The sequence below is a fragment of the Thalassophryne amazonica genome, chromosome 3 (assembly GCF_902500255.1).
Source record: "Thalassophryne amazonica chromosome 3, fThaAma1.1, whole genome shotgun sequence".
Classification (NCBI taxonomy): domain Eukaryota; kingdom Metazoa; phylum Chordata; class Actinopteri; order Batrachoidiformes; family Batrachoididae; genus Thalassophryne; species Thalassophryne amazonica.
The window spans coordinates 94,887,017-94,910,952 of NC_047105.1; the positions used below are offsets into that span (position 1 = coordinate 94,887,017).

Below are 23,936 nucleotides of genomic sequence, written 5' to 3' on the forward strand. Positions count from 1 at the left end.
TTTAACATTTTAGGAGCTTGAATGTTGTCTCGTTATTATACACCAACACACGCGCAAAAAAATGTATTTTTTTAAAGCTTTTCCACACATAATGGTTGCCTAAACTATTTAAAATATTCTTACTAATATGAGCTAGTTTGACCTAAATATAAAGGTTGTGACTATAGCATCTAGCCTGAAACTGGCTCTTTTGTTAAGTCGTTTTAAAACATTGTTTAATGGTCGCCCTCAACAAAACAGATGTTTGGCGACATATTGCCAATGAGCAAAAGACCTTACAGAGACATCTCCACGATGACATGTGACACATCGTGGCGATGTCAGGGAGATGTACGTGGGCTGTCTGGGTTGTTTGTCAATTATTTTTATGCCACAGCATCCTTAATAACTATCTTTTACACAAAATACCACAGATCAAACTTTTGTCAGGTGATTTTTTTCTTCTGGTGTTCTTCACATAATTAAGTTATAAAATATTTTCATGTAACTAGTGTTAATTTTAAACTATCTGATTACTCCGGGATAGCCTTTAACATCACACTCATCTGAAAAGAAAAAAAAGTATTTTAGAGGATGTTTACATTTTGTGTCTGTAAGAACACCAAAGTTGCTCCTTTATCATTCATTTGAACTGTTCTTGTCTCATTCAACACTTGTTAATCTGAACATGAATTATAGAGTTAGTGGAGGAGTGTCCTCATTTTGAACTTCTGCACCTGTGACCCCGAGGCCCAGATTATATGCAAATCCATCTGAAACAAACATACAGGGTAAGACAGAGTGTTTCAGCACTGTGTTTTTGTTTGACTGCAGTCATGTTTTTATTCATCCATCTGTTTGTCTCTGTGCCAGTGAGCGAAAACGTTTTAATTTAAAAACAAAAAACCTCTGCCTCTCTACAGCACCACCCACAGGTTGTTAAAGAGATGGCAATCTATCAAATCCTCCCCCAGCAACACAGATAAAAATTATCAGTTTTAACTTGCACAAATGTATAAGATAACACAATAATTAAAAATTAAAGGCAAAGCACGAAAAAAAATATTATAGATGATGAGAGTGCATTAAAACTTAAGCCGGACACTTACTATGCAATGATACAAAGCACTTGTTGATGTAATGCAGTTCAACACAATTCAGGAACACATTTCTGAAGAACTGTAGCACACAGCACATACATTACACTGTGTGCCTCTATAACAGTGAGCAGCTACGCACTGTGCACAGTGTCACAAATGTTTTCCCATCTGTGACTGATGCAAAGCTCCAGTGAGGGAGAAATGAAAAAACAAAACACACACACAAAGAAGGTAATGTTTTCACCAGCATTTTGTCTGTTAGCAGGATAACTCCAAAAGTAATGAATGTGTTGTGTGGGCCGCTGAAGAGGAGGTACTGCTGGCCCACTACCACCAGAGGGCGCCCTGCTTGGAGTGCGGGCTCCAAGCACGAGAGGGCGCCAGATCCAGAGGAAGTGACAGCTGTCACTCATCTACGCCACTACTTAAGCCGGACTGCAACTCCACCTCCCCGCCGAGAAATCGACTACCGTGAGGTAATTCTCTGCTGACTGACACATTGTGTTATTTGCAGCCCTATTCCTGTGGACGGAGCCTTATCTGGAGTGGCGGAGATTAACGACGACGACTGCGCCTTACTCTCTGGACAGATAAGTGGTTACACAGGCGTTGCACGAGTGTGTGATTCGGAGGTGGAGGTTCCCCCTCCTAACGGTGTACAGACCGAGAACCACTGAGTGTAAAGACTTACACTCATTCATCTTGTTTCTGCTTTTTGCCAGCAGTACCAGGGTCGACAGTCGAAGACAGAGGTCACCTGGGGATTCGGGACTTGGCGGCTCCGGTGTTCTTCAGGCCGTTGGTGGTGGAAGCCGTGTGGGACGCGGCCTCTCTCTCATAGGGGTCTCCTATCTTCGAGCCTGCCCACACGTCACCTGGTGTTAATTGACTTTGCAGATTTTGTGTATTTAGTTGTGTATTGTCACAACATTAAATTGTTACCTTTTGGCTTACTCATTGTCCGTTCCTTTGCGCCCCCTGTTGTGGGTCCGTGCTACGACACCTTCCCAACAGGATTTCTCGGCCAATCGTCATGGATTCCGAGGGGCGTCAGCTCGAGCGTGAACGGCCAATGGAAGAGCCAGGAGCGCAGGCGTCAGCAGGAGGCGTGTTGAGTGAGCTGCAGCAGATCTTAACCGCCTTCACGGCTCGGTTGGATTTAGTGACCGAGCAGAATGTCCTCCTTAATCGGAGAGTGGAGGCTCTCGCCGCCAGGGTGGAAGCGCGCGATCAGGGCGCTGCTGCAGCTCCTCCTCTGGCTGGTCCTGGGCCTGTGTCAGACGTTCCACTGGTCGTTCAACGAACCCCCCCACCGTCCCCTGAAGCATACATAAGCCCTCCGGAACCGTACGGGGGCTGTGTGGAGACGTGCGCAGACTTCCTCATGCAGTGTTCGCTCATTTTTTCACAGCGCCCTGTCATGTACGCATCAGATGCTAGCCGGGTGGCTTATGTTATTAATCTGCTTCGAGGAGAAATTGGATCTTAGAAATGCGTACCACCTGGTTCGGATCCGGAAGGGAGACGAATGGAAGACGGCATTCAACACCCCGTTAGGTCATTTTGAGTACCTGGTCATGCCGTTCGGCCTCACTAATGCCCCCGCGACGTTCCAAGCCTTGGTAAATGACGTCTTGCGGGACTTCCTGCATCGGTTCGTCTTCGTATATCTGGACGATATACTCATCTTTTCCCCGGACCCTGAGACCCATGTCCAACATGTACGTCAGGTCCTACAGCGGTTATTGGAGAACCGGCTGTTTGTGAAGGGCGAGAAGTGTGAGTTCCACCGCACTTCTTTGTCCTTCCTGGGGTTCATCATCTCCTCCAACTCCGTCGCCCCTGATCCGGCTAAGGTTGCGGCTGTGAGAGACTGGCCCCAACCAACAAGCCGCAGGAAACTACAGCAGTTCCTCGGCTTTGCAAATTTTTACAGGAGGTTCATAAAAGGTTACAGTCAGGTAGTTAGCCCCCTGACTGCCCTGACCTCCACCAAGGTCCCCTTCGCCTGGTCGGATCGGTGCGAAGCCGCGTTCCAGGAGTTGAAACGCCGGTTCTCGACTGCACCAGTTCTGGTGCAGCCTGATCCTGATCGCCAGTACATAGTAGAAGTGGACGCCTCTGACTCAGGGATAGGAGCTGTGCTGTCCCAGAGCGTGGAGGCTGATAAAGTTCTCCATCCTTGTGCCTTTTATTCCCGCAGGTTGACCCCAGCTGAACGGAACTATGACGTCGGCAATCGGGAACTTCTTGCGGTGAAGGAGGCTCTTGAAGAGTGGAGACACCTGCTGGAGGGGGCGTCGTTGCCCTTCACGGTTTTCACGGACCATCGGAACCTGGAGTACATCCGGACCACCAAGCGGCTGAACCCCAGGCAAGCCCGCTGGTCTCTGTTCTTCGGGCGCTTTGACTTCCGGATCACGTATCGCCCCGGGACCAGGAACCAAAAATCAGATGCATTGTCCCGGGTGCATGAAGAAGAAGCCAAAGCGGGGCTGTCGAACCCCACCGAGACCATCATCCCCGAGTCCACTGTCGTGGCCACCCTTACCTGGGACGTGGAAAAGACCGTCCGGGAGGCCCTGACCAGGAGCCCGGACCCGGGGACTGGCCACAAGAACAGACTGTACGTCCCACCAGAAGCTAGAGCTGCCGTATTGGACTTCTGTCACGGGTCCAAGCTCTCCTGTCATCCCGGAGTGCGTAGGACCGTGGCAGTAGTCCAGCAGCGCTTCTGGTGGGCGTCCCTGGAAACCGACGTCCGGGACTACATCCAGGCCTGTACCATCTGCGCCAGGGGCAAGGCAGACCATCGGAGGACGACGGGCCTCCTCCAACCCCTGCCAGTGCCTCATCGCCCCTGGTCTCACATCGGCCTGGATTTCATCACGGGCCACCCGCCGTCCCAGGGCAACACCATCGTTCTCACGATAGTGGACCAGTTCTCCAAGGCGGCCCACTTCGTGGCCCTCCCGAAGCTCCTGACGGCCCAGGAGACGGCAGACCTCCTGGTCCACCACGTCATGCGGCTGCATGGGATACCATCGGACATTGTATCAGATCGTGGTCCCCAGTTCTCTTCACAGGTGTGGAAGAGTTTCTGCAAGGAGCTGGGGGCCACCGTGAGTCTCTCGTCCGGGTACCACCCCCAGACCAACGGCCAGGCAGAGCGGGCCAACCAGGAGTTGGAGCAGGCCCTGCGGTGTGTCACCTCCGCACATCCGGCGGCCTGGAGTCACCATCTGGCCTGGATCGAGTATGCCCACAACAGCCAAGTTTCGTCTGCTACCGGCCTCTCCCCTTTTGAGTTGTGTTTGGGGTACCAGCCCCCATTGTTCCCGCTGGTGGAGGGAGAGGTCGGTGTGCCCTCGGTCCAGGCCCACCTCAGGAGATGCCGCCGGGTGTGGCGGACCGCCCGCTCTGCCCTGTTGAAGGCCCGGACGAGGGCCAAGTCCCATGCGGACCGCCGACGTTCCCCGGCCCCCACGTACCAGCCCGGGCAGGAGGTGTGGCTGTCAACAAAGGACATCCCCCTCTGTGTGGACTCACCCAAGTTAATGGACAGATACATCGGACCATTCCCCATCCTCAAGATCATCAACCCGGCCGCAGTGAAGCTCCGACTCCCGGCTTCACTGCGGATCCACCCTGTCTTCCACGTGTCCCGTATCAAGCCTCACCACACCTCACCCCTCTGTACACCTGGACCCGCGCCGCCTCCTGCCCAGCTCATCGACGGGGAGCCTGCATGGACAGTACGCAGGCTCCTGGACGTCCGTCGTAAGGGCCGGGGGTTCCAATATCTGGTGGACTGGGAGGGGTATGGACCTGAAGAACGCTCCTGGGTGAAGAGGAGCTTCATCCTGGACCCGGCCCTCCTGGCCGAGTTCTACAGACGACACCCGGACAAGCCAGGTCGGGCGCCAGGAGGCGCCCGTTGAGGGGGGGGTCCTGTTGTGTGGGCCGCTGAAGAGGAGGTACTGCTGGCCCACTACCACCAGAGGGCGCCCTGCTTGGAGTGCGGGCTCCAAGCACGAGAGGGCGCCAGATCCAGAGGAAGTGACAGCTGTCACTCATCACACCAGCTGTCACTCATCTACGCCACTACTTAAGCCGGACTGCAACTCCACCTCCCCGCCGAGAAATCGACTACCGTGAGGTAATTCTCTGCTGACTGACACATTGTGTTATTTGCAGCCCTATTCCTGTGGACGGAGCCTTATCTGGAGTGGCGGAGATTAACGACGACGACTGCGCCTTACTCTCTGGACAGATAAGTGGTTACACAGGCGTTGCACGAGTGTGTGATTCGGAGGTGGAGGTTCCCCCTCCTAACGGTGTACAGACCGAGAACCACTGAGTGTAAAGACTTACACTCATTCATCTTGTTTCTGCTTTTTGCCAGCAGTACCAGGGTCGACAGTCGAAGACAGAGGTCACCTGGGGATTCGGGACTTGGCGGCTCCGGTGTTCTTCAGGCCGTTGGTGGTGGAAGCCATGTGGGACGCGGCCTCTCTCTCATCGGGGTCTCCTATCTTCGAGCCTGCCCACACGTCACCTGGTGTTAATTGACTTTGCAGATTTTGTGTATTTAGTTGTGTATTGTCACAACATTAAATTGTTACCTTTTGGCTTACTCATTGTCCGTTCCTTTGCGCCCCCTGTTGTGGGTCCGTGCTACGACACCTTCCCAACAGAATGGATTTCAGTGAAGTTTGGTGAGGAAATAAATAACATTCCAGGAAATAACAAATGGATGGCTTAGTGGTTAGCACTGTTTCCACACAGTAAGAAGGTCCTGCGATTGCTTCCCACCTGCTCCTTTCAAACTGTGGAAACAAATTTCACAGGCACACGGTAAAATTTCAGGCAAAATACATTTTTCTATTTTGTTTTCTCTACAGTCACTCCACTCCACACACGTTGCTGAAGTCAGGTCTTTTAAAGGAGTGTAGCTTCACTTTTGTTATCCCCTGCTGGCCAAAGGCCCAAAAGGGGGATTATGTCATGGCAATTTATTTCCTTCCTTCCATCCATACATCCGCCTAAGGGTATAAACATTCTGAAATCAACTCCTCTCACATTTTTTGGAGGAATTTTGTGAAACTTGGCACAAATCCTTGTTATAGGTTGATAATACACATATTATCATATTGTTCAAGTTGGGCTCATTTTACCAGAGTTATGGCCCTTGATTATCAAATCTAGGCACTGCCAATTTCATGAGTCGGTGCTTGCATTCTGAAATCAACTCCTCACATTTTTAGGAGGAATTTTGTGAAACTTGGTACAAGTCCTTGTTATAGATTGATAATATGCATATTGTAATTGTACTGTACAACAGTGACACAATTTTGCAGAGTTATGGCCCTTGATTAACAAACCTAGGCACTGTTAGTTTCATGAGTCGCTGTCTGCATTCTGAAATCAACTATCACATAGACCTGTGCGATATATCCGGTTTAAACGTTAAATGGTATCATTTTGGCCGATGGTAGAGCTTTGGACTCCACCCACTAATCGTGATAACAGCGGATGCACTGGGGGAAGGCAGATGCTCCGGGTGGAGGCCTAAATCAAACTTTTTAGAAATCATCACATTACATACCGCAAGGATTTTTTTAACAGGATTAGAAAAACAAACTCAGCAAGCTCACGGCAATTTACCCAGAATGACTTCAAACATGAGTAAATTAAGAATTTTTTATTCATTTTTTTTGTGTGTGTGGTTTTGTGTTGAGTTTTGTAAATGAGGAAAAGCACAGCTAACTGTACTGAAACACTTCATGTACTCAGAGTGGGTGTGCCATCTAGTGTTCAAAAGATGAAACTTCAGCCACTGACTCAATAAATACATTTATTTAATTCTTTCACCAAAACCCCAAATCTAGGCTTGCATCTTAGATGTACCTTCTGGCAAATTGTAGCTGTAGTTTTGAGATCTGCACAATAAATTCAAAATTACATTATATCTGTTTTTATTTTTTTGCTGTCATTTTTTTCCAATTTACCTTTATAAGGGACCCATTCAGAAACACATTATAATTTTTACACTTATGTTTATATTGCGATATATACCGTTATCGTGAAGGGATTCAATTTATATTGCAATATGAATTTTAGGTCATATTGCCCAGCCCCTACTATCACATACCTTGAAACGTTATCCGAATATATAGCAAGCACTTGTACCAAAGCAGAATTTGCCAGCTGGGGATATTGTGGTTTCAGAGAACTCTTGTTGTTCGTTCACTTGCTCTTATTTGAAATTTGAACAACAGAAAGGCATTGCCTAACACAAAGTCTTTCAGGAAGTCTGATGGACTTCGGCCACAGGTAAGTGCATTACAATTTTGCTACTGGCTGCTCCTGTGCAAGCGCAAATGTGCACACTTGTGTGTGTGGGTATGTGCACCTGTGCGGCCCTCCATGTGTGTCTCTGCTTGTAATAATATCTATGTAACTCCATGCAATGTACATTGATGGAATTAAATTATTTTAGCTTCTCCCTTTTTTAACTTGGGGTCACCACAGCAGATCAGATATGGATCTACATGTTGATTTCACGTTTTGCATCAAATGCCCTTCTTGTCCCAACACCACATGACATGGAGAATGGTAAGGGGTGGTTTTGAACCCGTGTCGCCGACCGAACGGTCCTCTCTAAAAATCGCCCCCCTCCCCTGCCTTCACTGCGCATGCGTCATTTCAGAGCATCAGCCGCAGTTCACAGATTATCACCTCATTTCTGCTTAAAACTGCACTCCAGTCATCATCTATCTCAGCAACAGATATCTGAAGCTTTTGTACAACAATCATTTCCACATAAATGTAGCATTATTTCATAATAAAAGACGGGGGACCAATCACAGCGCCACAGCTGATGTTCTGCTGTTGCTGCTGCACCTACGTCATTTCAGATCGTCAGCCACGGTTCACCGATTATGGCCTCGTTTCTGCTTAAAACTGACTTTGGAATAATTTAAGAGGTTTTACTTTGTCATGTGATGGTTAATAATCACATTTTTCCCTTTGATCACTTTGGGTGTAGAGAGTCAGACTCAGACATGCTGCTGTGGTCCCAAATGACGCATGCGCAGTAAAGGCAGGGCGGACCAATTTTTAGGGTGGACCGTTCCGTCTGTGACACCGAGAGCCTTCTGCTCTGGAAACAGGAAATATGGCACTGGTTGCATCACAAACATCTTTAACGTGCTTGAACTGCTGCACTTCAATCTGACCTCTCAAAGACACATAATGCGGCTGTTCTGTACACTTTGCAAGCAGACTTGCAAAGTGCATTCATATTGCATCATCATTTAGCTAGTGGCCGACCTAGAGAGTAAAGCAGCTGCTAAAAAAGCGTAAAATTTAGTGTGCAAAAGAAAAACAAAAAAACCTAAAACACCCCGAACTTCTTGTCGTCTTCTACTATACTGAAATAAGGTGGTTACATTCAAAAAGCCCAAATTTACTAAACACAGCCAGCCAGCTGTCATGCGTCGAGCCTTTAGATCATTGGTACAATGATTAGTGCTGATATTTCCTCATGTCAGACTTGTGATAATGTTCAGCGTTCTATGTCAAAAGTTCAGAACAGCTGAACTGGGTCTCTTGTACTTAACAGCCAAGTATGGATTCATCCCACAGCTTCTCCTCCTCTGTTCTACTGTCTACTTTGTCCTTTGTTTTCCTCTTTTCCTTCCAAAATCTGGATCGGGTTAACTCATCTTGCTCTTCCTGCTGCTCATCCTCAATATTACACCGAGTTCCTTTTTTCATCTCCATCATCTCTTCTGGCATTAAAATATCCAACACCTTTTCCCCGCCTTCCTCCACGTACTCACTTTGCAGAGTTTTTTTGTCTTGCCTTCCATCACCATGCCTTTTATGTTTTGCTCGCTTGTTTTTTTCTCCTAACTTATCTCTTCTCCTCCCTTTGTAGTTTTCACCCCTGGCCTTCCTCCTCTGCCTTTTCTCTGCATCGGAGTCTTCCTCTCTTGGTCTCCTGCCTCTCCTCATCCTGGACCTTCTGGGTCTCTTCCTGTGTCTGTGCTTGCGTGTGCTCTCCTCACAGTCACTCGTGCTGCTGCCAGACGAGGAGGAATACGAGGAGTCAGACAACGAGGTACTGTATGAAGAGCTTGAGCACTCTCTGTTCCTTTTCCTCTTGAAGGACCTCATAGTGGTCTGTGTAATCTCTGAGCCTGTGAGGTCTGGAGGAGGGCCACTGGAGTCCCAGCCACAATACATTCTTCTGACGCTGTAATTACACACAGGGTCCTGATATGGAGGATGCCAGCCTTCAGCTACATAATAACCACTGGGATGAGAGTAATGAGGATTATTTGAAGTAGGCAGATGGTTGTGAAGATGCTGGTCCAGCTGACAAACACTTCCCTCATTAAATGTTTCTTCTTCCTCACCCTCTTCCTGTCTGTCACCCAGGGGGACAGTGTAGGTCGTCTTGGGGGTGATTCCACGAGCCTTCTGGCCCTTGATGTAATCTGCCAGTTCATCTGCAAATGTGCTACTGACCTTCTCTTGGGAAGTGCACACATCAGCAACCTTCTTCTCTCTGGTCAATAACATGACAACATGAATTCAGTTTGTATTCAGAAATATATTTAATATTTATACTGAAGTAGTAACCAACAGAGGCAGATACCACTGTTTAACCACAACTTAAAATTGCAGTCCTAAATTTTTTAGCACCATTATGATTGGACCGAAACATGTATATTAAAAAAAAAAAAAAATATCAACAGTTTGTCTTACCTAAACTCTTATTTGCATTTTTCATGAGCTGATCTTTTATATGGACTTTCTAATTCTTGCTGGTCAGACAATGCAACCTCAGACTGTCAGAATTAGCTTACTGGCAGTGGCTGTATATGGTTTACACATTTCAAAGAAAAAACACCTAAAATTATGCCCTGTAACCTGAGAGTGAAAACAAACCTCTACGACATGATAAAACTGAGTGACTGTTCGAAGAAAGAGACTAGTGAGGGAAGCCACCAAGATACACCCATGACAGCTCTGAAGGAATTACATGCTTCAGCTTCATGATGAAGTGGTACAGGGGAGGATTTTATTAAAAAGAAGACCTGAACCTTTAGCTACAAACTGCCAGAAGGTACATCTGAGATGCAAGCCTAGATAAGAGTGGTGATGCAAAATGCAAAATCTGCACCGTGCACAATTTCTCCAATCATAGCTACATAAGGCTATAACTTCTTCTGGGTTGTCTAAGCGTCTGGGTGTCTTCCCTCACAGTTTTTAAGAACTGTCTACTCCGTGCAGATTTACCATAGAGTGTCATACTGTTTGTATTTCTTCATAATTTATGTAGATAAAGTCCAAGACATGTTCAGTGACAGCTTTACCATCAGAGAGCCTCATCCACAACTACCACAAAAGACTCCAAGCTGTCATTGATGTTAAAGGGGGAAATACACAGTATTAAGAACAGAGGTATGTAAACTTTTGATCAGGATCATGTGGGTAGTTTCTGTTGTCATTATGATTTAAAAAGAGTAAACAGAGTGGTTTGACCATAAATGGCTTCACCAAACCAAAAACAATGAGTGAAAATAAAGCTTTTGTGTTATCATTCATATTCTCAGACAAACTGCCACCCCCCCACCCAAAAAAAAAAATTCTGCCAGGGTATGCCAACTGTATCTGACAGGATGAGATGTTGACAAAGCAATACTGTCTTAAATGTGAGTTTAAAGGATATATTTTCAGACATTTTAATAGAGAAGCTAGATTTATTTATTTATTTATTATTATTTTTATGTCACAAAAATGTGTGAAAACCTAAGATTGTTCAAACTTTTTCATGCCACTGTATGACGAGTGGTGCCAAAATGTTTGTGAACCCTTGACCTCTTATACATCTGAGTTTTGTAATGACATATTTTTTTTTTTTTTTTTTTTTTTAAGAATCACGCTTGTTCAAAATATATAAAAATGTCTAAAATGATAACCTGTAAACTGACAGTTAAAATTAACTGCCCTTCGACAGACTGGTGTCCTGTCCAGGGTGTACCCCGCCCCCTGCCCTACGACTGCTGAAATATGCTGCCTTTTTATTTCATTTATGTCATGTTGTAGAAATTAGTTTTCACTGTGTTTTTTATATACATAAGCCTGATTTGCATTGAAGATTCATTCATTCAATTCAATTCATTCAAGATGTTTGGAACACAAGTCAATTGGAATGAATAAACAAAAGTGATCTCTCAAATAAATAGAAAAAGACTAAAATGTTTTGACTAAAATACCTTGAGTTCTCGTTTGACTAAAACTAGACTAAAATGTTTTGACTAAAATACCTTGAGTTCTCGTTTGACTAAAACTAGACTAAAATGTTGAGACTTTTAGTCAACTGAAACATGACTAACAAAAATGATATGTGAATGACTAAATGTGACTAAGACCAAGAATGAACTTTGGCACAAGACTAAGACTAAAATGAAAAATGGGTGACAAAATTAACACTAGTGAGGCGTCAGTGTTATCCACCGTACCACCTCACGTTATTCCTCACATGATATTTCCAGGGAGTTTTATAAATGTGTTTTTATCTTTCCCAGTGTTCCTGTTGCTAACTATCAAATGTACAAACAAAAACAAAAAACAAAACATCCTTTGTGGAGAGAATAATGTCTTGTGAGCTTACCTATTCCGGTGCTTGTTGCCCTGCATGTGGGCATGATACATTTCCACAGAGTTAAATTCCACACTACACATCTGACACATCAGGGAGCTACCTGCAAACAGTCCACAACAGGTGAATTTCCAAAAGGTGATTTATTTTTTAATCTTCTGGGAAGAAGATATCTTATGTGCACAACATTAGAGAATTTGGACCTTTACTGTGTAGACTGGATGTCACACGTATACAACCTCCTCAAAATGGTATTACTTTCACCTTGGATTGTCACACAGTGAAATTCACCCAAATACAGGATCACTCTCTGTAGGAATTACTTACTGTAGATTTTAAATTACACTAATGCAAAGATTAAGTGGATTTAGACTGTGTAATTGACTTCAGACATGATCAACCAGAAGGCCCAGTGAAGCTGCATGTATGTAGATGGATATTTAGCATTTTAGAGAAAATGGTCAAAGTTAATAAAAGTAAGCTTTTTATTTGACAGAATTGGATCCCAAGCACGAGGCACGCAAAGAAATGAAACTGGCATGCTCATTCTCATTCTCACAATTCAAATTAAACCAGTTATTAGAGGAAAAAAATTATGTTTTCCTCATATCTGTAAGACAGGACACACCGGCTAAAGGTCATCCCCGTCTTTGTTTTTATAACACGTTGTGTTATATCCAGTTTCATGACTAAATAGATAATCTTAGCCCTGACTAGTTAATGGCCATGTTTGTATTATGATCTTGTTTTCGTTATGGCAAAGGTCCTTAACACGGCCCTCTAAGAAGGGAAGACAGAAGGCTTTGAGGGTACACTGCATGCTGTACCATTTGGAACTTCTCAAAGTGCATCTGTCTCTGCTTCGACCAAAAATAAATCTCTCTGCATCATTTATGTCCGACTCCTGGATGATCCTTCATTGCCCGTCTCATTTTATGCTGACATTCATCACACAAATTCCACATCAGTTATAGTAATGACAACTTATGCTACACCTCCCCTCAGTGCATGAATACTATCTGTGATAAAACCTATATATCTATCCATCCATTTTCTATACCTGCTCACTCCAGTTAAGGGTCAAAGGGGGCTGGAGCCTATCCCAGCAGTTAAAAGCTATATGTAATTTGTTTAACGTTTTCCTTATTTTTCTTATTTTGGTACACTACACAACCCCTTGTGTAAGGCTCATGAGTACCTTGTTGGACACTCTCTCCCAGTTCTTTAAGCAGCTCTTGTTTGGATTGATTCCTTTGGTGTTTCCGTCCACTGTAGTGCTGCAGAGCCATCTGAGGGTTGAAGAAGGGGGCAGCACACAGGGGACACCACTTGTTAGGGTCCTTCAGATCAATATCTGCACTCTGGGTGGATGCTGGGTCTATAAAATGCTTTGTGACATCCTCCAGAGATGATTCTTGATCAGCATTAGCAGAAGCTTGATTCAGACTTTCACTCAGCTTCTCTGTGCACTTGTTTAGAACTGCAAGAAAAAAAAAATCACAATGTTTAAATAACCTTCTGAACTTTAGTTAACTGTAATGAATGGAATTTACTTATAGATTTCAACAATTATAAATCACAATTATGCCTACACTTGCCTACAGACTGAAGACCTTGTTTACGTAGATTTTTTGCATGGACTTTTCCCACATAATGTGATTTTGCAACCACAGGAGCATTAAATACCATGTTACACAGCTCACAGAAACGGTCTTTATCCCCCATAATGGTTTGCTGAAACAAAACAGGTAGACAACTGACATCAGACATGTCAAGAGACAGATATATGCTTCTTCATATAGAAGTAAAATAATGTCAGTGAAAAAAAAAAATAAGTGCTGAGAATATAATTCCACAATGTCACACACAATGAAAATAGTACATTCTATATCACTAGCCACGGCTGCTTGACTAAATTCCAAAATGCTCATGCTGAGTCACCTTGGTTGATATTTGGGCATCACACCACTACAGTCATGTTTTCCTTAATGGCCCGGTCACACGGCACACGGCGTTTGCTGAACGAAGGAAAAATGTCACCAAGCCACAAATCGTCAAGAAAAAGTGGACGACTGAGCCGGCATGTCTCCCATCACTGAAAAGCCTGCGAGTGCAGAGAGCATAAAAGACCGAAAAGAAACCGAAACTAACAAAAGAAAAACAAAGCAAACGGTGACCTTGACACTGTGATCACAGCCACCTGCAGCTTTGTAATCTTGACAACAGGTTTGAACGTGTGCGCGCACATGCACGTTGGAGCCAGAAACGGCATGCGAACATGTGTAAACACTTAAAGTAGTTGATCAAACATTCTTGCTGCTATTGTTTCTGTATGAAAACGTTGCTTTTCATCCCACACAAGGACGAGTCACGTTCAGCTGGTTGTGCAAGACGTCGGACTTGTGAGGTTGGACGAAGTTGGACAACAATCAAACGGAACGCTGACTGTACGGGAACTATGCAAACGATGAGGAACTGTCAAGACAGACAGCAAAATGGCATACGGATTAATTGAAGATGTCGTCAGGATTCCTTCACATTTTACAACAGTTTGAAAATTCTGACGAAGGGCCAGCTACAAAAACAAAGCTGGACGATGGTTAAACGATGTCTCCGAAAGTCAACGTAAGTCCAGATTTCTTGCTTGGTTTTGGCTTTGGTGTCCTTTGTTAGTGCCATGTGACAGGGGCTTAATTATGCTTCTCTATAATGGTCACATTGCAGTGGAAATTACTTTATGAGGCCACTAAGATTTATTCTGCTGATGGAATAAGTACTTTTTACAAGAGTTAAGAGCATCACCTAAATTACTCAAAGGTAAAATCCCTAAATAAATGCTAACCTGGGATCCAGCAGACTGTGAGTTCATCTTCTCGGTTTTCTTTGCCTGCAAATACACCTTGAGTTTCTGAGCATGTTTCTTTCCCTAAAGTCACAGGGTGCAGCCATTAATATACGGTAAATAGTTTAATCCTCGGCAGATCAGTAAAGGAGCAGCTAAATTTTACAACTACAGCAATATGAAGGAAGGCGCACACACCTCATAGTGAGCAAGCCGCTGAGACTCAAACTGCAGCACAGCCTCACACACGTGACAGTAGCCATCAGTTAGGAGACCAGTCAGTAGCTCCTCTTCAGTCTTGTCTCCTAAATAGCAGAATATTCACTGTTACAAGATGATACTAAAAAATGTGTAAGCTTTAAATCACCATGAACCTGACTCAGAAAATTTGTTTTGAAGTCAGACAATGTATCATACAAGTTTACTCTCACAACCTTAAAGGTAACAAAGAACCTACACTGACACGTTCTCATTCAATTAAATATATACACAGCAAATGACTGCAATAAGAAAACAAGTATAAAACTGCATCTACCTGCACAGATCATCTCAAATCATGGGAAAGTTGTATTTTATGTAAACATGAAAAATATTTGGGATGTAAGCCAACTACGCCTTCTTCAATCAGGAAATCTAAGAAAACCAGTCATTCTGGATGTGTTGCTACGAAATGGCAAAATCGTGGTGCTTTTTGCAATTTGCTTGTTTGGTGCCTGACTGAAAGCTCCGTTTAATTCCTGTAATGTTGAAGGCAGGAAGAGGGTCAGCCACTTTTTCTGATTGTCTATTGTCTCATCGATAACGAATGACGTTGTACATCACACTGACAAAGTGAGGAACCTTGGGGTGATTTTTGGTCCCATGTTGTCCTTTGATCTACACATTACAGAAATCACTAGGACTGCTTTCCTCCACCTTCGTACATAGCAAGGATTTGTCGCAGTCCTGTCTATGGCTGATATAGAGATTATGATCCATGCATTTGTCTCTTCTAGACTGGATTACTGCAATGCCCTGTTCTCTATCTTACCACGGTCCAGCATTAGGGGTCTCCAATTGGTTCAAAATTCTGCTGCCAGAATTTTGACAAGCAGAAAGTTTGGCATTCCACCAATTTTGGCCTCCCTTCATTGGTTTCCGGTGTCTGTAAGGTCTGATTTTAAGGTTCTACTGCTAACATAAAGTTACTCGTGGACTAACGCCTCCTTACTTAGCTGGCCTAATAACACCCTACGTTCTCAGGATGCAGGAGTACTTTGTGTCCTTAAGGTTAAGAAAAAGTTGGCAGGCCACAGGACCTTCTCTAATCGTGCACTTATCTTGTGGAATGATCTCCCTGCAAAGATCAAACAGTCATATTCCGTAGACATTCAATTCCAGACTAAAGACACATCTGTTTCCCTCTCGTATGACTAGCATACCGGTGTAGTATGGAATTATGCTTCCTCTCCTTTTAATTCATATTATTAGCAGCGGATCAGGTCTCAGTCTCATTACATCTGAATTATGGGTCTGTTAGTGAAGCACAGGTCTAGCTGCCAGCGACCACTTTAGCAATCTCTCTGCTTCTCTGTTGATTTACTGCTGGTGAATTAATGTCTTAGGTGCAGTAATTTCCAACTGACTGATTCTGCTTTTTCTCTCTATCCAAGGCACTGACGAGTCCTTCAATGGATGCTGGCCCTGCACCTCAGGATGACAGACTGACCCCTGGAAGCCCTTCTTTTTCAAGACCTACCTATATTCAACCACCTAAAGACCAAAGATAGAGCGCTTTCTAATTTCAATTAAGGACTCTGTTTTTGTTGCTCTTCTGTTTTTTTCTTATTTCTTCTGTTTCCAAGGAAATTTTTCAATTTCAATTTCAATTTATTTTCATTTATATAGCGCCAAATCATAACAGAATTGCCTTAAAGTGCTTCACACAGGTAAATTCTTGCTAAATTTGTAAAAACCCTGTAATTGTTAGAATGGCCTTAGCAGTGGGTCACCCCTCTGAGTCTGGTCTGCTTGAGGTTTCTTCCTCATTATCACCAGGAGTTTTTCTTTACCATTGTCACCTGTGTGCTTGATTGGGGGTTGGTAAGGTCAGGCCTTACTCGTGTGAAGCGCCTTGAGGCAGCATTGTTGTGATTTGGCGCTATACATATAAAATCAATTGAATTATCACATTGTGCTCTTTATTTGTGTTCACTTGAAATACAGTCACACAATCACCAAGTCCAACATAAAGCCACTTTCAGAATCTCTCAAGGACACAGACTCTTGTTAGCAAGGTATTTGATGCATGAGGATTTAAAAAGCTCTTTAATGAGCACTGATTCTCAAATGGGGATACTGGCTAAATAAGGCCAGGGTACTGCACATCACAACATCCACCACATTAGCAAACTGGCTTGGGTCCTGGATCGCGACAACCTATGTAGGCAACCAGTCCATCCACAGTGCTCAAAAGTAACACCTGGGTGGTATGAATTAAGTGCTTCTGTATTTGACAGAGTTGAAAGAAAATTTAATCTCAAAGTAAATTCAGGGTAGTCTTGCGAACAATGTAGGAATGACAGCATGTTTTGAAGGAAGTAAAAGTAATTGGACAATTTGCAGCAGCTGTTTCATGGCCAAGCCTATGCTACACTGTTACGACATAATTTACAAGTAAGCAGAGACATCTTGAATTAATTTCAAGTCTTTAGTTTGTATTTGGAGTCAGCTGATGTTAAATGTCAATATAAAGTGAACAGAGGTGAATTAAACAACTCTCAACAAATAAACAGGAAAACTAACAGAAAAGTAAAGTGGTGGTCAAATCAATGATATACAACCCCTGGCAAAAATTATGGAATCACCGGCCTCGGAGGATGTTCATTCAGTTGTTTAATTTTGTAGAAAAAAAGCAGATCACAGACATGACACAAAACTAAAGTCATTTCAAATGGCAACTTTCTGGCTTTAAGAAACACTATAAGAAATCAAGAAAAAAAGATTGTGGCAGTCAGTAACGGTTACTTTTTTAGACCAAGCAGAGGAAAAAAATATGGAATCACTCAATTCTGAGGAAATAATTATGGAATCACCTGTAAATTTTCATCCCCGAAACTAACACCTGCATCATATCAGATCTGCTCGTTAGTCTGCATCTAAAAAGGAGTGAACACACCTTGGAGAGCTGTTGCACCAAGTGGACTGACATGAATCATGGCTCCAACACGAGAAATGTCAATTGAAACAAAGGAGAGGATTATCAAACTCTTAAAAGAGAGTAAATCATCACGCAATGTTGCAAAAGGTGTTGGTTGTTCACAGTCAGCTGTGTCTAAACTCTGGACCAAATACAAACAACATGGGAAGGTTGTTAAAGGCAAACATACTGGTAGACCAAGGAAGACAAAGCGTCAAGACAGAAAACTTAAAGCAATATGTCTCAAAAATTGAAAAATGTACAACAAAACAAATGAGGAACGAATGGGAGGAAACTGGAGTCAACGTCTGTGACCGAACTGTAAGAACCCGCCTAAAGGAAATGGGATTTACATACAGAAAAGCTAAACGAAAGGCATCATTGATGATATGGGGCTGCATGTCAGGTAAAGGCACTGGGGAGATGGCTGTCATTACATCATCAATAAATGCACAAGTTTATGTTGATATTTTGGACAATTGAAAGGATGTTTGGCGATGATGAAATCGTTTTTCAAGATGATAATGCATCTTGCCATAGAGCAAAAACTGCAAACACATTCCTTGCAAAAAGACACATAGGGTCAATGTCATGGCATAGGGTCAATGTCAATGAGCAGATCTGATTTGATGCAGGTGTTAATTTGGGGGATGAAAATTTACAGGGTGATTCCATAATTGTTTCCTCAGAATTGAGTGATTCCATATTTTTTTCCTCTGCTTGGTCTAAAAAAGTAACCGTTACTGACTGCCACAATCTTTTTTTCTTTATTTCTTACAGTGTTTCTTAAAGCCAGAAAGTTGCCATTTGAAATGACTTTAGTTTTGTGTCATGTCTGTGATCTGCTTTTTTTCTACAAAATTAAACAACTGAATGAACATCCTCTGAGGCCGGTGATTCCATAATTTTTGCCAGGGGTTGTAGTACACTATTAATAAAAAAAAAGGAACTCAGAGGAACTCTGTATGCTGTGAAGAATAAACCCTTCAATACAGATGGCATGATAAAGAGCACCCTCCATGAGATAGGTATGTCTGAGTCAAAGCCAACTTTAAAGAGACTCAGCATATGTAAAATAATGACAAGTGTCAAAAACAGGAAGTCCATATTGCCTGTTGAGTTTTGGAACAACCCATGAAGGGATGTGACAAAGATCAACTTGTAACAGAATAATGAGAAAAGTGTTGAGAACAGAAGGAACCACTTGTGATTTGAAGCATACCACTTCATATATGATGCATCGCTGAGGCAGCATAATGGAATGGGTATGCATGAAAGTGGTTCCCTTGTATCTACTGATTATGTGACTAACATAAAGCAACTGTAAGAATTCCAAAAAGCATAGGGTACATTATCTCCTCACACCCAATCAAATGCTAAAAAGGTCAGCAGGAGGTAATTCTCAGTGTAGCTGGGCAATGATCCAAAGCAAACTGTGAAAGCAAAGAAGCAGAATGCTCTGCAATGGCTATCAATCACCTGTGATGAATGAAAATGAGTATGAATTTCACTTGCTGGAAGATTTGTAGAGGGGGAAGCACACAAAGAATAAGTGGGAACTAAAAGCCAGCTTCTGTGGAAGATAGTCTGTGCTTCACCGGGGAAAAACTCAGCATGTCTGGTACTGCATGTGCATGGGTTTGGCTTAAAGGTATAGGGTCACTAAGCTTTTTAAAATTTAAGGCATAAAAATAATTTTCACTGGCACCATTATAATTTTATTTATTAGCCTTTAAGTAAGAGATACATATGGCATTACCAATACGATCAAAATTTGCATTGTCAGAAAAAATTAATAAAATCTTCCTCTGAAGGGAAAATTTTCAAAAGAACAGACAACTTTGAACTACTTACAGCACTGACAGATGAGACCCATGCAGTTGATGACAGTGATGTCATAGATCATGTGAGTGCTTTCCCAGACTTGGGCGAAGCATTATGGGAAGCACACGGTGGCAGCTAATCAGAGCAGAGGTACACTGACATCGCTGGTTGGTCTCCCTCTGGCTCCTAATCCAACATGGGTGGAAAACGCTCCGAAACTGCTGCATTTTTGTGAAATCTAACACATTTCTCATATATTAAATGCCAGCAAGAAATAAACACTTCTAAAATGAAAAATGCTGTTTTGTAACCTGATAACACCTCTGGAGTGATTTACAAGATTTCACGAACGTCAGCGTCATGCAATGCATCAAGGTAACTTCCAGTGTTTGCAAAAGCACTCTCTCTCTCACACACACACTCACATGTCCTCCTGCAGACAGCATTAAAAAGAGAAGAAAATATGTGCTATTTTACAAGCCATTTCAAAAAATAAACTGACATTATAATGCCTGGATTTCAGGAAAATTTTGATTTGTCAGTTGAGTGAAATGCGGGTGGCCGTCTAGCATTAAGGAATTCATTGAGTACAAAGGATGTGCAAAGTATTAAAAAGAGTGCTCTGAGAGCACAATATCCGTGCTGGCAAATGCTGCTTTGGTACACGTGCTTGCTACATTGTGATAACATTTCAAGGACTTGTATCAATTTTCACAAAATTCAACCTAAATATGTGAGTTTATTTCAGAATGCAGGCATCAATTGATGAAACTGGCAGTGTCTAGGCTTGTAACTCAAGGTCCATAACGCTGCCAAAATGTGTCAACCTTATACAAGCCTATAATAAGGATTTGTACCAAGTTTCATGAAATTCCTCCTAAACATGTGACAGGAGCTGATTTCAGAACACTTATACCCTTTTTTGGATGAACAGACAGAATCCCTTTTGGGCCTTCAGCCAGTGGGAGATAGAAATGCCAACTGTATGTTTAAACACATTACAGAACTTTTCGGCAAACAAATATAAGTCACCAGGTATAAAAATATATTGAAATTTGTAGTCAAAAAGCTACAGACAAGGAGGTGGCATAAAAAGCAACAACAACAAAAAACAAAAAAAAACATTTTTAGGGCTCTATGAAACAACCTGTTCCCGCTGTTATGAACAATAGTGGGGCGGCGTAACTTTTTTCATAAGAATTGTGCATTTGGTGATAAAAGCACATCTGGCACAGATGTAGCCAAAGATATTACAAAAAATATGGCTATTGAGAATTCATGCATAGCGACCTTTTTTTTTTTAAATGAAAATTGAAAAATGTTATTATACATTATTTGTCTGATCATAGTTTACACTGTGACTGAATGTTATGGTTTTATGGGGTAAAAAACAGCAAAAAGGATGAAAATGTCAATTTCAATTTTACAGGGGCAAAAAGTTAAAGCTGCTCCAATTTGGGTAAAAAGTGATGCAAATTATTGTTTTAGTCAATAAGGTTTTGAAAAGGATTAGTTATCATGTTACGGAACATATGTCAAATTTTATAGAATCCAATGGATGTCAACCTTGTTTGACCTTTCCTCTGGAGACCAAACACTCAACACAGACACAAATACTCCATTTATTCATCCTATTAGCACAACTAATAACTTGCATCACTTTTATTTATTTATTTATTTATTTTTACCAAAATTGAAGCAACTTTAACTTTTGGTTGAACAGTCTGCAAGCCACCCACAAGGGAGAATTCAAAAGATATTTTCTTAGAGTATTACATCACTTCCTTAAAACCTCACTTGACTGCCAACGCTGGTGCAAGGATTTTCTGTAAACACAGCTACCAGTACTTTTTAAAACATATAATGCATAAACGTCATTAAAGAAATACTTTTTAATCGCATTATCAATTTAACAGTACAAGCAGTGCACAAATGAGTGCACATACGGATCCTGCAAGGACTATGGTTTTAAATATGAATTCCATAATGTGACATGGACGCACATTCACTAATTGTACAGCAGGTGGGAGGACAGCACATGGCATTTTCCTTTTCAAGGGGATTTGGGAACTTTGTTGGAAACATGGCCGTTTCCACGGATTTGACGTTTCGGAGCAGTGTTTCAACTTAGTCATCACCAATTTGCAGTACCAACAAAATGTTCTGGCAATAACCACACATTCTATCCTTTCTTTAACTCCAGTTTTTCTTTCCCATTCTGTTGTAGGTTTTGACCCATATAATGTTTTCTTTGTGTGTGGACTCCAGAACATGTTTGAAACACACGTTTCAAAGTTTTGAAACATGTTTCAAGCTAAATTGCTAAACTGTACTAAAGTTTTTGGCACCATTGCCAGTCACGCATTCAATTCATTTTTTAATTCTGGTCTTACTTTGCAGTTTTGTTGCATAGTTTGTCAATCAATAAATAAGCTCTCATTCCTACCCTAAACAATTTTGATGCAAATATCCTCAAATTAAAGCTGAGAATTCGCACTTTAAGCAATATATCTATGGATGTATAGAACTTTAAATCAGAAAAAGGTTATGGAAAATGCAAAATAAACAAACAATAAATAATAAATAAAAAGTTATTGTGGCATTTACTTTAATTTTTGTTTCACTGCAGACGGTATTAACCTGAGATAATGTTTTTTGTGCCAACTTAATTTCATTTGTTAATATCCGTACAATATCCATTCCTGCAATTTAATGCCTATAACACATTCCAAAAAATAAAAAAGTAAGGACAGGGGTAAAATAGCAGTTGCTCTTCTTTGTGCAAACCTGATCCCATCAGATCTCAGATGGCAAGCAGTGCAGGTCAAGGTTAGTACTTGGATGGGAGACCTCGTAGAAAGACCAGGGGCTGTATTTCTCAAGGTAAAACTAGAGTTGTGCTAGGAAAGGCATCTGGTGTATAAAACTTGTGTCAAATTCCAATGCGGATCTGCACTAGCTTTGCTGTGGCAACCCAGTACAAACTGGGGCAGCCAAAAGACAACAACGAGGTAAAAGAAATTAAATAATGCTGTTTCCAATAGGTGATTGTAATCATGACTGGGTACAAAAACAGTATCCATGAAAGGCTGACTATTTTAAGAGGGAAAAGATGGGCAGAGGATCTAAAGTTTGTCTGTAAACGTGACAAAATTATTGACATGTTTAAAAACAGTATTTCTCAAAGAAAGACTGGAAGGGATTTGCATTTTTATCCCTCTACAGTCCATAATATGAAACACTTCATCACTTGGTATCCTCAATACCAAAACATCTTAGAAGGAATGGCAACATTACAAAGTGGTAAATACTTTACTGACCCAACTTTTTGGGGAATGTTTTGCAGACGTAAAATACAGCAATCAGTGTATATTAACAAAGACAATGAAGCTGACCAGAGGGGGGAAAAAAATGAAATATTGGGTTCATTCTGTCTGCAATGCAACAGAAGTCAAAGTAGGCTATACGTAAGGTACACAGTTTTGTTTTTTAATTTGCATTTTCCATATCATCCCAACATTTTTCGATTCGGGAGTTGTAATTGTACTGCATTAAAAGCAACACAGATGTGTCTCAAATACTTACCAAATGATAATCACAGTAGCACTTAACATAGAACTGAGATGAAAGATATCTTCAAGTATGTGTAATGTTGTTTGAATACCCACTTTATCGTTGCTGTTTTTGTGCTGAGACTGACCTACAGATGACACTGTAGCCTATTTTTGCCACTGACACACTCAGGCTGTGTTCCTCTCTTCCTTAACCGCACCCTGAACGATCACTTAACTGTTACACCATAAATAACGTTCAAATGTCGCCCACCACAAAGCGGGTTGTTGTTGCCTGACCGATTTCACGGTCTTTTCGCTGTAAATTCAGCTAAACATGTACTTTAGTTAGATGCCACCGTATTTTGGATGGGGAACTTAGCATTAGCTAGCACGCTAAATGGCCTAAAGTTAAGAGACCCTCAGACAAGCAACATTTTTAGTTTAATATAATTAAAAGGGCGTGGTGTGGTTTGCGACGTGAACATTTTCACAAGTTGTGTACGCACAAAAATTCGGCAAATGCTATATCTGACATTATTTTATGTAGCTAAGGAGCGCGCTAACTCGACTCTGGAGGTGGCTAGCCATTAGCTAGAAGGCTAAAATATTAATTTCCAGGTTCTCGATAAACTCACCTTCGACCTGGGTACTACCTATTTGAATGTTTATTACTTTAACGGCGTCTGTGACAAAAGCCGCATCAGGGGCAGTAGTAATGTTTTTTTGAGCGCCTGACTCCGCAAAACTCGGAGCACAGACACTCCTGTCGCCCATAGTTACC

The 23,936-nt window shown here is 42.3% G+C and overlaps 1 protein-coding gene across 2 annotated transcripts; it reads right to left on the reverse strand.

The window, feature by feature from the left end:
- Positions 1 to 8,491: 8,491 nt before the first annotated feature.
- Positions 8,492 to 23,936, reverse strand: zmat1 (zinc finger matrin-type 1). Of its 2 annotated transcripts, XM_034167129.1 has the most exons (8): positions 23,791 to 23,936; positions 14,798 to 14,904; positions 14,600 to 14,683; positions 13,356 to 13,491; positions 12,956 to 13,237; positions 11,776 to 11,860; positions 11,423 to 11,430; positions 8,492 to 9,655 (listed from the first exon to the last, which is right to left on the reverse strand). In XM_034167129.1, exons 1-8 carry the CDS (start codon positions 23,927 to 23,929, stop codon positions 8,700 to 8,702), a joined length of 1,797 nt encoding a protein of 598 aa, XP_034023020.1. In that variant the 5' UTR covers positions 23,930 to 23,936; the 3' UTR covers positions 8,492 to 8,699. The 2 variants fall into 2 exon arrangements, with proteins under 2 accessions (XP_034023020.1, XP_034023021.1); XM_034167130.1 differs by lacking the exon at positions 11,423 to 11,430 and having other exon boundaries at positions 8,492 to 9,657; positions 11,770 to 11,860.